Source organism: Hyposmocoma kahamanoa, unplaced genomic scaffold (genome assembly GCF_003589595.1).
Source record: "Hyposmocoma kahamanoa isolate Upper Pololo Valley unplaced genomic scaffold, ASM358959v1 176229, whole genome shotgun sequence".
Classification (NCBI taxonomy): domain Eukaryota; kingdom Metazoa; phylum Arthropoda; class Insecta; order Lepidoptera; family Cosmopterigidae; genus Hyposmocoma; species Hyposmocoma kahamanoa.
In genome coordinates, this window is record NW_020653701.1 from 32,763 (window position 1) to 50,591 (window position 17,829).

Sequence of the window (17,829 nt, forward strand, 5' to 3'; positions counted from 1 at the left end):
TTAATCGACTAAGTACCTACATATCGAGCACCAAGTACCTAGGTAGGTAAATCTTTTGAAACGCAGGTAACATTTAGACATTTTGTAGTCTAGAAATATCCACAAAAACTACGATTCTTTATGAAATTGTCACTTATTTACGAAAAAATCTAACGGTTAAAACTAAACAAAATTATAATGGTTATTTTATCTATAAATCTAGCCTAGTGGACACGCGACATTGAACATGGAAATTATAGAGAAATAAAATATATGATTGCTACTTGGTTACATAAAATTGGTCCAAAAGTTTATTACGTTTGTTAAATTCAAATATACCGTAGCTGGAGGACACAAGGTTTACAATGAAAACGAAAGGATATAACACCTGATGATATAAACAGTGACTACATTATTTTGATGGACAAGGATCGCAATCCTGTCACTTAGAGCGAAGTTTCAAGATATTATTTGGTAACATCACTCTTAAGGTGGTTTTCCACCGGCGAGGCGAGATGAGGAGAGACAAGAATTAATATCTCGCCGGCCTGTTTTCACTAAAATCGTTAATTAAATTAAATTAATAATATTACTCGCACTGTGATTATGGATAGTCAAGATTCAGTGCTGATCAGTTCATCTATCGATAAATACGCGACTGAAGTAAAGAAGAATGAGATGAAACCACCTATTCTTTTTTAAATCTCAAATCGTACATACCCCTCAATCTCGCGCGAGCACGCGGCGAGTGTTGCCGTTGCAGAGTATAATACTCTACGTAGGCAGCAATACGGTTCAATATTACATCAACAAATATTTTAATTCTCGCCTCACCCACCCTCGTCAGTCCAGACTATTTCCATCGAAGATGGGCTAGGAGACATTGAAATTTTCGCATACAAATTTCAATACTCGTCTCGCCTCGTCAGTGGAAAACTACCTTTAAGCATGTGGAATCGGCCTACCCACACTGTTTTTTCTTCATCTGTTTTACGAGCAATGTGCTCCGACCATTGCTGCTTATATTTGACAATTCTTTGGGCTATGTCGGTTTATCATTATCATATATATCAATCGGGAAATGTCCACTACTGAACATAGGCCTCCCCCAAAGATTGCCATACTAGCCGGTCGGACGCGACGTGCATCCATCGGTTACCTTTCTGCTTCAACGACCGTCAGTTTCAAAAACTCTCTGCCATTTCAACTTGCTAATCCTTTGAACTATGTCGGTCACTTTCGTTCTTCTACGGATCTCTTCATTTCTAATTCGATCACGTAGAAAAATGCCTAGCATTGTTCGCTTCATAGCTCGTTGAGTGGCTGAACTTTCTTATGAGGCCCATAGTAAGTGATAAATGACCACGTCTCAGAGCCGTAGGTCACAGAACACATCTTTAACTGACCTTGATATGAGGCCAATAGAGAGCCAAGACGCCATAGTGCCGTAAGCTGGCAACACAAAGTAGACAAAGACTTTCACCTTGTACTTGCTATGATTAATAGAATAAGGCTGTAATTTGAATACCATTCGAGTACTAAAATTATTCTTCTTATTTCTTTTCTGCGATTATTCGCCGCCACAAATATACATTTAAATGAGGTCTGCAAAAGAAATGTTTCTGTGTGACGTCATTTCGATTCAGCCTGAGCGGAATATTAAATTGCGAAATCTTTCCAAAACATGTTACTATTGATAAACGTATTCCTCATGCTCTATTTTCAGCCGTTTGTTTTGCAGCGACCATTTTTGAATATTTTTTAAAATTTAACTAATACGAAACTCATCAATCCTGATTGATTAATACTGACCGCTACCCGAGTGGTTAGTTCCTTGACGTTGATTGATTTGATTTCGTTGGTTCGTGAAATTTCAAAAAATATTGCTAAACTCGCATTAACAAAAGTAAGTGATAATATGAATAAGAACAGTAGGTATACAATAGTTAAAGATCATGTTCATCAATTACATTGTTCTTTTGTTAGTTTAGCGGAAAAACATTGACAAATATTTAAATACCTAAGACACTTTAAACTTGAAAACATCGTGTGGCAGCCGCTCGTTACGTCTTACTTCATTAATTGTTACTATTGCAAAAAAGGCGCGCGCATGTCACGTAGCCATGGGCGATAGTTACTAAAAAAAATCGAATTATTCGATTCGATAAACATAATCGAAATAATTCGATGGTTGATATCAATTAGTTACTATCGCAAAAGTAACAGGATTGATTGTTAGATATTAAATTAGTTACAGGATCGATTGGTACTAACTAGGTAATAGGATCGTTTTTTTTCTCAGATTCCGTACCATAGTATAGAGGACCTCTTTTTAGACACCGGAAATTTAATTAGTAATAACTATATTCGATTATTTTTCTGTAAAGACGATTAAATTAAAAATCGAATATAGGTGCAACTATCGATTTATTCGATGTTTTATTTAGTAACAATCGGCCATCGCTAATGTCATGACAGTGGCGCTGCAGCGCTTCTTTAGCCCTTAAAATAAAAAAAAATCCCTATTTACTTCACATATTTTTTTCTACCCTTTTCGTGGAAACCCGGGCAGGTATTACTTCCATTAACAAAGCATCAGTCACTCGCAATCAACGATATCCATCCACAAATTTTAAAACCTATATTTTACAAGTCTCATACGATTCTAGCTACGGCCATGGCGAGCAAACTGATGCCAGCCTTCAGCTCCACAGAGGGCGCTACGTGGGGTGCTGATGAGTTGCCCGAGAGGATGAGGGCTCGCAGTCTCTGCCTCTCCTGGTACCTTGTGTCTTCTCCGGGAGGGTCGAGACATTCGAATTCGCAGCAACTCTCGCCTTTGCGGAAATTCTTGCAGAACTGCCGGAAAAGAATTATTTTAAGCATTCAATAAAAGCTATAGTCTCTGTTTTTTGAAGACGGAGTAAAATGACAGTTTATTGCGCAAAAGTGTTGCTCGCTTGCGAGCAGCCAGTGATTGCAGACGATAAACATTCTATCGACTATCGACTGAATATTGGCCACGCTTATAGATAGCCGAACTTGTTTCATTGGAATCATCATCGACCCATTATTCATCCAATTACAGAGCACAAGTTCATTTGAATTGTCATTTTTGTAAGTTCATACATACATACACTGCATTTAGGACTATGTTTATGAAAAATCAAAGAGGAGACACATTTTATAGTTTTTCATTTTAGTTCAATATTTTGTTAAAATGTATGTGAATAAAAATTGACCTCGATACTAGTAGGCTAACTGTCGCAATAAGAATAAAGAAGGCAATAACGCAATTGTTAATCATTAGAACATCGGTACATTCACAATTCAGCCATTTTCGGCAAAAATTTACCTTCTTTTACAATCTATCGATAAAACTATCGACAACAACTACATAACTATTTAAAATTTTATGAAAACTGGAAACCCTGCATTTGTAATTTTACTCTATCGTCAAAAAAGACAGACTGTAATAATATAGTAGTGTGAGGGTGCTGCTGGTGCTGGTGGAGTTCTGTTGATTATAATGTTGTCGGGAGAGTAGTCGTCTCCGCAGCCAGCGCGCCTCCATAATCTTGCTTAGTAGTTTGACGTTCAGAATTCAAAAGAGGTAAGAAACTTGTGGTAATAAATCCAGTTTTATAAATATTTATGTTCTTTAAAATGTTTATCGTACAAGTGATTTTTGGTAAAAACGGCTCAAAAAAATTAGAAGAGAAGACGTGTTCGCTGCCGCGCGATCGAACAGGGAGTGGCGATGGAACGAACAAAATCAGAATGTGAGGAAATGAATAATAATATAATAATAATAATAACGCACACACCCAACATAGCCCCGCACTAGGGAAACCCTGTGTCGCGGGTGCCATGGACACACACATAGACAACCACAAATTACACCCAAACTCACGAGATAAATAAATGTAGGTCACACAAATATTTCTCCCGGCCCGGGAATTGAACCTGGGACCTCTGCGTGGCAGTTCGGTATGGTAACCGTTCGGCCACGGAGGCAGTTAAAAAACAATTGGAACAATTCAAAATGGAACAATTCAAAATTTAAATTTAAATACGAGTGGCCAGGAACCGGAGAAAGGCGATAAAAAGATGTAAGGAGGTCACACCGTCACAGTAGGTATATTAAAAAAATGCAAACTTTTTAACATTTATTTCATCTATTATTACTGGTACACACATGAACAAACATAAAGAAAAATTCTCTCGATCAGACTGGACTCGAAACAGTGTCTGTTGCCTCATTGAGGTTACTAATGCGTGGTGTAAAGATAATTTTTTTTATCGAGGATCGTATACATTGAGTCATATGCACAGGAGGCAAAGTTATTTATCCCTATATTTATTTTTATTTAGTTTGGGCAACACTATATGGATTAGTGTTGCCCAAACTCAGTATTGTGTGCATGTAAATGCGAGATAGACCAAGACTTAATCTGCGATACCAAGACCAATACCAATGATGCAATCTCTTTCATCGTCGTCCCACCTTTTTATCACCATTTTCTCAGGTTCTTTGCCACCTACATTGAAATTTTGAATCGTTTTTTAATTCCTTTTCTTCGTCATTCTTACTTCTTACCACACTGGCGTTGTGGGCGAGAGTTTTGAAAACCTAATGAAATTAAAGGCTCGGTACACATCATTTATTGTAAAATAGGAATACGTAAAGAACAGGAAAAAGAATAAATGTAAAAGTAAAGGCTGTAACAAAACAAAATAACGATATTAACACAGGAACAATCATATAAAAACACTCCCTACTCTAATAACATTCACGTTAGACATGGTAAAAAGGAACTTACTTAGGAGAACTTGATATGATGTCGAGCACGTGTGCTCGCTTCTAAAATTTTGTCAAGAGTGGTGACGGAATGGAGAAAGTAAGAATGACGAAGAAAAGGAATTATAGAACGATTCAAAATTTATTAATAGATGGCCAGGAACCAGAGAAAAGGGTAATAAAAAGGTGGAATGACGATGAAAGAGGTTGCATTGTCACAGGGTTTACTGACACAGGATCAACACAAAGTCTGAATCTACAATATCAAGATCACTGCTTTCCGCTGACTAAAACGCGATAGTCGAATACGTTAACTAATTTTAACTTTTTAAAAGAGAATTGTGTGCTCAATCTTTTGCTATTAAAAACGGATATATCACCATTTATCACTTAGGCGTATTTTAGTTAACGGACGGCAGATCAGGTGTACTGACGCCAGATCAAGAACAGACTGGGTTAGTCTCGTTTTGGTCATGCATTTCGGCAACACCATTTTGGACGGCCAAGCTTATTCTTTGGCATAAGTACTTGCTAGCCTTCTGATCACTGGTAGTTGTATAGTTGTAAGTTTATTGCAAAGGTATTTTAAGGAGTTACCTTACTTATTAACGCTGAATCGGCAAGAGACTATCCCATATCTTTCTACATAAGTTTTGTTTCTAATGCCCCTCTCTTCTCGCCCCTCTTGGTTATGCGGGAAGGCCACTACGACCTGTGCAAGCGAGCTCGCACAGTGACCATCTAAGTCAGGTACTAACTCTGGATCAGCACCTTTACACGCACTTCATCCTGTTCTCTGTAAGGCTAGTGCCTCCCCGGGTGCACGTACAGCACCCTCACTATTTTTCAGATAGGTACCGGAGCTGTAGGCACGCTCACTTCCCGTTGCGCAAGACTAACGGTTGCCACCGCTGCGCCGCCGACTCTAAGCCGACTATCAAACCTTCTCATTGGTGGCGGAGCTGTCATGAGACAGTCAGAAAAATCTTTACAGTCATGCAATAAGAGCGATAATAAAAATGTAACAACTCTACGCATCGTGTGAAGTTACATTTACGCGCCGAACAGGCGGTAGTTGCTCTACTTCCGCTTTTATAGCACACTGAGAATGACAACGTCACTATTAAAAAAAACACTTTTTTTAATGTTTAACGCCATCTTGGGTTTGAGAGCACGAATTTTATAATGCAAAAACCCCCGTGTACGTTGTTTGTCTAGAATTTGCTACATGACGTAATGACGTTATGCTGTGTAAGGGGAGTGTGTATAGGAGACAGCGCGATACTGACTTTTTTTATAGTGACAGAGATCGCTGAGTTGTGAAACAATTTAAGAAAGAAAGAAAGAAAGAAAAATAGTTTATTTGGTAACCATAATACAAATAGAACGTAAAAACAAAAATTAAAATAACCTTATTGTAACATTTACTTAAAATAAAACAGTATTATATTTAAGATGGTACCAAAAAGGTCTCCACTCAGCTTATTTGTAACGAGACGTAGGGAAACATCTCGTTACGCTGATTTTCAGTGAAGCCAACAATTTACAGTTAAACAAAAATAAAGTGGTTTCGAGTAACTCCGTGAAGGATATCGTAATTTTTTGGTTAGTGTCGTTTTGCATTAAGACTAATATAGTACTGGATTGAGACAGATCTACGCTGGTTAGTTGATTTAAGAAAATTTAAATTTTAAACTGTTTATTTCGACAGATTACAGAAGTTATTTCACATACTAAAGATAAAATTTTTATATTCTAAAATTATGCACCTTGGTAAATTTCAACCACTGCGACATTTTAACATTATTACTTGCTCCAAAGTCTTATATTTACTTATACAGCTCTTAAATAATATTACTTCCTAGCCAAGTGTCGTCTAATCAATCTCGTACAGATCCTTTTATTTGTTTATTGTAAGATCTTTTTATAAGAAATGAAACTATTTTTCCGGATTTAAATCGCGTACATTTGTTTTATTAAACAAGCCGACGTTTCGGGCCCTTTACAGGTCCCAAAGGGCCCGAAACGTCGGCTTGTTTGCAAAAACAGCATTTAAACATCTTCGTTGAGTAAGAAACCGCAGTTATCACAATTTTCAGTACTTTAATTGCATCACAATATTGCTTTTTGTCACTGTCATTCTCAATGAAGTGTATTAGTGAGTGAAATGATATTTACGGCGGGAGTTGCTCTACTTCCTCTTATTATATTGTATCAATAGTTACAAAGATGTACAAGAAGTAAGAAGACGATAACATAAACTCCAAGTTTTCGTTTATAACAATAAAACGGTGTAGTGAACGGAGGTATTTTGAAAATTCCAAGTTATTCGTAATTTAAGCGCCACATAGAAATACAACTTTGTGTTTCAGAACATAAATTTTATTTCAGTGTGGACCGGTAGAAGTTGATAGTGCTTATTTCAATGGTTTTAAGTGTGAATATTGTACGATGTTGTCAATGCCAGGAAGCTGCATGTGACGTGAAAGTCTTAAATAAATATGTAATACAATATGAAACAAATTATGTATTGTAAAACTAAACTAGGTTTTGGTATGTTTCGAAAAATGTATGACGCTCGAAATTTACATTCACTTGCGGGTCAAAACGTTGTTTGAATTAGTTATTGTGTACTTTAGTTTTTAATCTATTTGTTATCTTCTTTTTGTGATTTCAAAGGTCTTGCGTTAGTTATTATATTCTAATATTAGGGGAACGTGGGATATTGGAAGCCCGTAGGTAATGAGAGCGGTGTAAAACTGGACTTTCCCAATGCTCGTATTTGTGCAAACGGCACTCCTATGTCTTCGTTAACGTTCGACAAGATTCGAGTCCCGTCGCTCCCGTAGAACCCCGTTTAGTCGTATGAGATGGTTGTGTGTTTTTCGGTCCGCGCTTATAAAGGTTGCCAAATTTCATCATCCCAGGTAAGCATTAAAATGCATAGATACTATAAATTGACAGAAATGAGAAAATCTAAATTAAAATTTGCATCTGACGATCATCATAATTCAAACTTTTATACAGACAATCTTTGCTTCAAATATCGAATACACTATAATAAAAATCTCGACTTTACCTCATCTCTATGACAAACGTCAAATGTACTGTCGCAAGGATCTTCTTAGAATGTCTTTAGTATACATTGTATTTACACTAGATATGTCACCATATCTATCAATTTTTAGAAGTTATGCTTGAAATCACAATAAAAATAGAAATGTTTTTACTGTTTTATTCCCTTTTCAATTATGATGTTACGCGAGTAATGAGAGCTATTTGGTTCTCCTTATCCCATTGCAATATTCATTGGATATTCATGTAACTCTTTCTTGTTTATTTTCATTACTTTTTAACTTATACATTTTGTTACTTTAATTTTTTTTCAGACTGATTACGTATAATGGCTCCCATTTGACATACGGGATTCTTAACGGCTCCCATTTCCCGAACTGTGGGGTAATGGGAGCGAATTACATGTTTTAGTTTTTTCTTTTTAACCAAATATTATTATTTCTGTTTCATATTTTTTCTGTGATTATCTAGTACCCAGATATGTGAAACGTACGTTCATAAGTAATAAAAATAAAAATTGCAGACTTATTATTAATTTTCCTTAGTAGGCTCCCATTCCCCCACGCTTCCCCATTTGTGAATAGCCGAATAAATGTTATTTCTTTCTTTCTTACAATGCTCCAAAATGCATTCTTGTAACCCTTTTATAAGGTTACACAGGTGTGTATCATAAAAATAATAAATAGATTTCAATTTGAGAAATCTTTATGTATCATCGTACAACTCTCATACAGAAGAAGTAAAATTGATGGTGGTACAAAGGGTGAGGGGAAGCAATAACAAGATCCTAAAGCTAATTGCAAACAGGATGGATGCAGCAGTTTTCCAGAGGTTCACCGAATTGCATATACTGCGTGCGAATCGGTGAGCCGCTTGGACAGCCGACAGTCTCATTTTATTTTTAATTTTATTAATTTTAGTTATGTAATTACTAACCCTAATAACTAACATAGTTATAAGTTGTTATGTTACTAACCTACTAATTTATATGGATTACTGTGGTCCGAAATAAAAGATTTTTATTTTATTTTATAATTGTTATTTACTAATGGTATACATCATTATACGTTGACTTTGAACTGTGTTTTTAACGTAGTTAACTAGAGTAACAGTTATAACAGCGGAATCAGAATGAGCTGGTTAAAAAAATATGTCTATGCATAGAGCGAAAGAGACGTTGCGCATATGGCTTGCGTTAAACATCGTTTTTGCTCTTTTTACATGAATATTTATCTTTTTCTGACCAGCTTAGTCCGATTCGACACACTGTGGTTGGTCTTTTATTCGTGCTGCGCTGTTGCGTTTTATCTGAGTTACTAAGATATGCTAATAGAATCCGCGTAATGGCCAATATTTCAGAATACGTAGTTTAAATTACTTTCGTAGTTAATTACAGTTGAACACGAAATAGTTTAAAATGTTGCTCTGCGCTCGTTTTACAAATCCGAGAAATTGCTCTTTCTTTTGACTCGACTATAAATACGTCGTAAACAGTTTATGTTTGTAATAATGCATCTTAAAAGAGTGTACCTAAGATTTTTAATACTTACATAAGGCGGGTCACAGTAGATAGCCTTGCACCACATGGGTTCCGAGTGGTAGCACACGCAGAGTGAGCAAACCCCTGGGCCCGGCACGTACAGGAGCCCGTGTGGGACCGACTTGCCTTCCCAGTCTATGCATTCTTCTTCTACGCACGCTGCCGACAAGGTTATTTGTTAGAATGACTGGTGGAATCTAACTAGTAAATGAAAATCAGAGCTGGGAAAGCACTGCGTTTTTCAAACACTGCGGAGTTATTGTCCCTTTTTTTTTTTGCTGCAGTTATACAAAGTGTATGTATCTAGTGTTCTGTTTTTGTAAATAAATAAGTTGTGTTTTATTTATTATGTCTTTAATTTTCCTTTATAGATAGAAACTTTTTATGAAAGCACCCATTCTTATTATATAAGTATACCTATACCTTTCCAGATTAGATTGTAGAGGGTTTACTTTAGTAAACTAGTTTTATCAAGATAATCGAACCTAACAATTGGGTATGAATTAAGGCTTCGGCTATAACAACTCAGTAAAGAATCAACTAATACGTACAGTTGTAATATGTAATTTTGTCCAGACACGATTCTCGAAATCTTAAACCGTTTACATAATGTAGGGGCTAGTGTCCTTGTTTCTACTCCGTACAAACATCTTGTCGATAAATTTTTATTGAAATGATATTCGATTGTTTTTATGTGAAATTACTCCTCTATAATAATAATAATAGAGGACACACTCAAAATAGCCTCGCAGTAGGGAAACCCTGTGTGGCGGATGCCATGGACACACACATAGACACAAGTTACACCCAAACTCACGAGAGAAATAAATGTAGGCCCTACGAATATTTCTCCCGATCGGGGAATCGAACCTGGGACCTCTGCGTGGCAGCATGGTAACCGTTGGGCCAAGGAGGCAATTATAACACTAGTTTGTTATAATTATTAATACAAATATCGAACACTCAGAAAAAATACCTTCTATCCGGCCGGATTCGAACCGACGTCTTCTAGCCTACCGTGACAGACGCTATACCAACTGAGCCACGGAACGAACCGGCGGACGTCACGAATTTTTCTATGTGCTTGCGTCGTATTTGGCTTTTCAACGACTTTTTAGCCGTAGCGCCATCTATGAGAAATCTATGATATTTCGTCACCCAGTTAGATACCTTTACACCTACCAGCCCTGGCTAGAGATGTCGCTATTCATTGTATTTACATTGTTATTGAATTGATATTCAATTGTTTTTATGTCAAATTACTCCACTAGAACACTCAGAAAAAGGATCGAAGGATTTTTTTCTGAGTGTTCGATCTTTGTATTAATAATTATAACAATCTTGTCGATAGCTTATTATTTAGTAGCAGTAGATCTCCTTGTGAAAGAGTTCGTCCAGGGAAAAACTGCCACCTTATCTATTTCTGACGCCAAACAGTATGTTTCGGTTTTCAAGGGTTAGGGAGTGCCCTAACCACCATCACCACCACCACCAGTAGGTGAAATTACAGACATATGGTACTTGTCACGGTGACGCAGTGACAGTGCCGTTCTGAACTTTGCGATTTAAAGCTCTGAGTAGCACTGCAACTATTAAGAGTAGACGTGTCGCTTACCACCAGGTGCAAAACTTGTTCATCCCGACGCATATTTTTTTCTTAGATCTGAGGGGAACTGCTCTGCGCTCGTCACCCTGAGACACAAGTTGGCAAGTCCCATGTGCCAGTAATTTCACCAGCACCCTTATCCTTCAAAACCGGAACGCAGTAATGCTGATATTGCTACTTGGCGGCAGAAATAGTTAATGTAACAAGCGGTTACATAAAAAAATTTAAAGTATTTTGGTAAATGTTTGGTGCGCTTTCTCGCACAGTAAACTTTCCAATAACTAACTATTCACAAACAACTAATCAAGTATATTCGACTGCAAACTCAGCGGCAGTGTAACAAGATTTCATTCCATTCGCTTCACTTCTAACAGACGAAGTCTCGGGCTCTATTTCCGGAACTACTGTCCCGGAAACAGCCACGTCTTTTCATTCGACGTTACATCTTTTTTTGTTATTTTTGATTTATGGCACGATTGCGAAAGGCGGGACATTGTTTCATAAATGGTTTTACTTAGAATAAAACTTATTGAAAATAAAACTAATTTTCCGGATTAAAATCGCGTATATTTGTTTTTTCAAACAAACCGACGTTTCGGGCCCTTTACAGGTCCCATGGTCACGGTTGACTGAGGTGGTACAGTCTTCAACCAGTTATGTCTAATATTGATGCAAACCACCCTATTTTTTCACTATAGTTACAATAGTTATTAATTAAATACCTTATTTATAATTTTACAAAGAAAACATTCAAATTTACGCTACATTAAGTTTTACAAATTATTTTATTGAATCAATTTTTATTAAGTTCATCAGTAATAATTAATAATGAATTAAAACGTCGGTTTGTTTGAAAAAACAAATATACGCTATTTAAATCCGGAAAAATAGTTTCATTTTCTATGTGTAACAATCGCGAAAACCTAAGAACTAGATATAAAACTTATTTTTGTAAAATGGTAGCGGCCGTGAGATAAACAAACTAGTGGAATAGATATATACGTAGTTATGTTCTATACGACAAAATTTTTACCTTAAAGGCCCATTTACACGGAGAAAGTGTCTTGTCTTGAAGATAAGATTATCAAAAGAATAAAAAATTTCATGGGCACAAAATAACAAACCTACTGGAAATAAGTTCTTTTTGTTATTCAATTTCAATTTCAATTTCAAAACCAAAATCTGCCTCTGTGGCGATAGAGATATTTGTATGGCCCACATTTATTTATCTCGTGAGTTTGGGTGTAGGTTGTCTTTGTGTGTGTCCGTGGCACCCGCAACACAGGGTTTTCCTAGTTCGTGGCTATGTGTGTGTGTTATTATTAATTTAAATTTGTTACTCCTTATAAGGCATACAAAGATCTTATGCAACATATAGGTCATTATTATATGATACTCCGTAAGGGTGTTGCTAACAAGGGCAGAGGGCACTTAGTCTTTAAATAAATATAAATCTCCAACACAATTATACAATCTTAAAAACTTAAACATGCCAGCTATTAACTAATAACATTTATTACTATTTACTTCATTTTTGTAGAGATCTATATATTATATAGCAATGTGATTATATAGTAATTATATTTAACACATGTCGTATAATATTTATCTTTGAAAAATTCATTTGGATTATTGTAGTATTTTTGTTTGGTTTTGAAAGGTTATTTTATCTGTACGTTTAATTTATAGTTACTGAAAGTTATCTGAAAAAAAATCTAGACATTTGACGTGTGTGAATTTATTTGTTAGTATTGGTTTTAAATGTTTTATAAACGTTACGTATTTTTCAAAGCTTTTGATTCTATGGGCTGTTTCTGATTAATTTCAATTTAGAAAAAGGTACTTTTAATTTATATTATTTCATTACTTTTTATTTCATTTATTTGTCAAGCTTCGGTTCATTATTTGTATCCAATTAGTTTAAGCTTACAAAGTTTACGATTACTTAGTATTTAAGAAATGATTTCGAGCGTGTATAACGTCTGTTGTCTTCCTGTGCACCTAGTCCACACTGAAAGATATACCTTTCTCTTCAACTACTCCGTCTACGTACTTCAGGAATGTAAATGTGTTTACATTCGTGAAGATTAAAAATATATATATAAGTGCGCATTGGACTTCTATTGCACTTGAGGGAACGTGACAATGAGGTCTGCGATGAAGCATGCACACCTAAATAATGCCGATTCACTAAACGAAAATAACTTTCAAGGCAGGTTCTTAATTAGGAACACACTTTGATAAAGTTAATGGGGCCGCAATAATCATGTTTTAGTGGTAGTAGAGCATCTTGCGAAGTATCGTCCTAGGAAGTACTGCCATCTTACCTATTTCTGACGCCAAGCAGTAATGAGAGCATTAACTACGTTCCTGTTTTGAAGGATCCCAGAGAAATTACAGAATCATGGGACTTGTCAACTTTATGGCTGTGCCTCGCAGGTTTTTGTGATTTCAAGCTCTGAGTGCCACCGCCAATGTCGTGGACAGAGTTTCGCGTAACTCCCTTGGTATCATAAAAAAAATACTATAGAAATCATTGACTTACAAATAAATGGACGACGGGTCTAATGCAAAAACCACGAAAAAAAATGTCCCAAGTCAACCTATTTAAACGTAGTGATATGTAAAGGAATATGGAAATGCTAAAACGTTGAATTTAAATTGTAATGTCATCGCAGTGCTGTCTAATTTTGCTTGCTTCGCTGTCAGTCAAACAAACGAAGACTAAAGCGTGAATGACGCTCTGTATATGATTTTAACGCTCTGTAAGTTCGGACACTTTTTAGCGTGGACCCGACGTCCATATAATTGTAAGTCAATGATAGAAATACAAAAATTTACCTTCGACCTAGTAGTTACAATCTTACATAAAATACCAAGTTTCCATAGTGAGAGCTGGATTCCGTAGGTACTAGGTTGTAGACTTGTATTACTAATAACCATGCTCAAAAAATTCCTCTGGTTGTTTATTCCATGTTAGTGGTAGAGCTAAATCTAACTGATCAAAGACGTAGGCTGGTGGAAGATTTCACATTATACGAACATTTTTTGCCTAATAAGCTTTATTCAAGATTATCATTTTGTCACAAATTTGAAACCCATCGGTCCGACAAGAAGACGGCCTTGCTACATCGCATTATGCTAATTCTAGACAATCAATAAATAAATCTCTTTTTTATAACCCTCCACTTTTTGCTAATGGTTTCGCGTAGTTTTTTTTTTCTTTTGATGCTTGTCTCGTAACAAAATTTGTTGGCGATTATTCGGGAGACCATTCGGTTGTCATTTGTTTTTGTGTGCCCACGCGCGCGTTTCTCTATGAACATAAATTAAAAACTATTTCAACATTTTTGTGATATTATTTGTTACAACCGGTGTATTTTATTATTATTTGCTTCTGACACAGATATGACGGTAATTGTCAAGTGTCCAGAGTCTAAATTATGTGTTATCGTCTAATGATATTTTTTTATGTTACCAACTGAAGGAACGAACAAGTCGTGCGCCATGTGGTGGTAAGCGACATGCCTTTCCATAGTAGTCGCAGTGCCACTCAGAGCTTTAAATCGTAAAGACCTGAGGGGCACTGCCACTGCGTCCGTCACCCTCAACACCAGCACAATTCAAACCTGGAACGCAGTAATGCTCAAATTACTGCTTGGCGGCAGACAAAGGTAAGTTGGGAGAACCTAAAGGAACTCTTGCACAAGACGCTCTACTGCTACTGAACAGATTGTGAATAAGTCAGCTTGATAGACTTGTGAAATAGCTCGTCCAGAAAGTACTCTGTCGCCCTTAGTTAAAAGGGCGCTTGTGACAAAAAATCAAAACCGAGAAAATAATGTTCAAAGAAAAAAAATGAAAAATGTCTCCTGTCGCCAAACGAAACGACAAAGACACTTGCTGCAAACGCAATATTATATGCAATATATATTTATGCTCAAATTATTAACCTTTTTCATTTTCATCATAGTAAAGATGGCCGCTAGTAACCACATAGGCCTTTTCAGCTTAGCATAATTACAACACTATTGTTAACTTTAGGGTAATAATAAGACGAAAGGGTAGCATGTAGTTACAATTTCTTTTCAACGTGTCGTAGCTCAACATTTTTTAAATTTTTATTGCATTAAATAAGAGGTTTTAAATTTATGTAAGCTGTAAGTTTATGTTTCGGTAAATGCATATATGTACAGCTTTAATTGAAGAAGATAGAAGCTTAAATGTGACTTGCGTCTTTTCATTTACTTAATGTGTAGTTAAAACAAAATTATGTATATAGGCAATACGCCTTTTCACCAATTTATTTTCTAAATGCGTCTAATTAACTCAGTTTGACCATAAAAGTGTGGGTGCTTACGCCCTTTTCTCTTACGGTAACTTCATACCTAATCCATCTAGGACAGAAAATAAAATTGTGGCAAATTTGTCTTTTTTTCCTGATCACGGCAGTACATGTAACTCATTTTTTGAAAAAGTGTCACATGCGCCCTTTCAACTTACGACGGCAGTACTGCCACCTTACCTATTTCTGCTGCCAAGCAGTAATGTAAGTACTACTGTGTTTCGCTTTCGAAGGGAAAGTGTGCAGGAGAAATTACAGGCACATGGGACTTGTCAACTTATGTCTCAGGGTGACCGGATATGATAACAATAATTTATTTCAGACTTTTTTGTCCATAAATGGATAGTATACAGGTGATCTTATGAATAATGTTATGGACAGGCGACACGCCTACCACCAGGTGCACGACTTGTTCGTCCCGTCTCTTAGAATTATATAAAAAAATACAAATTGACTCTACATCAGTAAAATTACTCTGTGTGTTAGATGAATTAATTCTCGTATGCTTCGAATTTTTCTAGATTTTCAAAGTTATTCTGCATCCGCAATGTCTATCTAAATATGATTATAAAAATAAGATACAAAATAGGAAATGAAACTATTTTTCCGGATTTAAATCGCGTATATTTGTTTTTTCAAACAAACCGACGTTTCGGGCCCTTTACAGGTCCCATGGTCACGGTTGACTGAGGTGGTACAGTCTTCAACCAGTTATGTCTAATATTAATGCAAACCACCCTATTTTTTCACTATAGTTACAATAGTTATTAATTAAATACCTTATTTTTAATTTTAAGAAAACATTCCAATTTACGCTATATTAAGTTTTACAAATTACTTTATTGAATGAATTTTTATTAAGTTTAATTTATTATTAATTATTAATAGAAATTAGAATAAACTAAAACATATTAATTAGTACTGCAGTCTTATGTCCGTTTGAAAAAACAAATATACGCGATTTAAATCCGGAAAAATAGTTTCATTATGTGTAACAATCGCGAAAACCTAAGAACTCGATATGATATAAAAATTACAAATATTATGCTGGATATTAAACCCATTTCCCAAGCTGCCACCGTCAATGAATTTCACCGGCGTAAAATTTGATTTTAATGAAGTACCAGTTTCCTTGTTAATTATTTACTATTTATCAATACAGCACTTTCGTACCATTAAAATTAATTATAATCCTGTCCAAGTTCATTTTATTAATGATAGATTTAGAAATTAAGAGTGTACATAATTAAAAAAGGAATTTTATGAGATTATCAATAGTCGGAATAGGATATGAATGGACAATATTTCTTTTAATGTTACCAACTGATAATGTGTTTAATTTTTGTCCTGTAATCTCTCTATGTATATGGTGCTAACAATAAATAATTTTCTGTCTATAAAGTCGTGCGTCCGTTGGTAAGTGACACGCCTGTCAATAACAGTTACAGTACTACTCAAAGCTTTAAATCGCAAAGATCTGAGGGGTGCCACTGCGCCCGTCACCCAGAGTCCTAGGTGCCTGTAATTTCAACAGAACCCATCCTTCAAATAGATAAAGTGGCAATACTTTCTTGGCCGGTCTTTCATACGGAGGTTTACTGCTATTCAAATGTTTACATATAGATACAAAGACTAACATCGAGTGGTTAAAATCACCAAACATTATTACTTTTTTCGAATTATGAATATCCGGAAATAGTTTTACTGATTGTAGGATAAAGTATTCACCAAGAAAGCTGAAGTTTTCAATAAAATGTCTATTTGTTTTGTATGAAAAATTTTTTTTTATAATTTTTTTTTCCAATACAATAAAATGACCCTTACATGACACTGAGTCTATCAGCGTTAAAAAAAGTTAGTCAATTTTATTAATTTTATATGAAAAACATTTGATTAAAGACCAACTTTTTCTGTCCTGATTTTTTCTTTCAGCACAATGAAAATAATCCGATACTGAATCGATCAATACTACAGATAATTAGTCAATTTTATTCACTTTTATGGAAAACAAAAAAAGATTTAATGGTTCCTAAGACAATTTTCCGGTATCTCCTCCTATCGATTCGGATTTCCGCACACTGTCCTAGTTAAAAGTTTGTAAAAATCGTCGAAAATTAGCACACAGCTTGATTTGAACAATGTTTTAGTGTTATTTTAACCGTAAAAACCTACGACGTCGATGTGACGAGGATCACATCGCCGCCGCTGCCGGACGAAAACCTTTCAGACGCTGCGCTAGCGCCGCTGCGCCGTCGGTGATTTTACGATCGACACACATGTCTACACGGTATCTATAGAGAAGCTAAGCTAAAAAATATGTGGATAAGTGCAATAAAGCAAGTTTTGAAGATTATTCCAGTTTAAATTTATAAAAGTGCCTCTCGCTACACATCCCAAGCTACGCTCCAGATATAATATAACTCAAGCCTGCAAATGATGGACGCAAGCTTACGAATGAAGAAAAGAAGAAAACATCTTGAGTG

The 17,829-nt window shown here is 35.7% G+C and overlaps 1 protein-coding gene across 1 annotated transcript; it reads right to left on the reverse strand.

The window, feature by feature from the left end:
• Positions 1-2,293: 2,293 nt before the first annotated feature.
• Positions 2,294-9,554, reverse strand: LOC113225851 (integral membrane protein DGCR2/IDD-like; the record flags this gene model as incomplete). The annotated part of the gene is made up of 2 exons (XM_026458301.1): positions 2,294-2,838; positions 9,406-9,554. Coding segments are annotated over 2 exons (353 nt in total), but the record flags the coding sequence as incomplete, so codon positions are not given.
• Between the last annotated feature and the right edge of the window lie 8,275 nt (positions 9,555-17,829).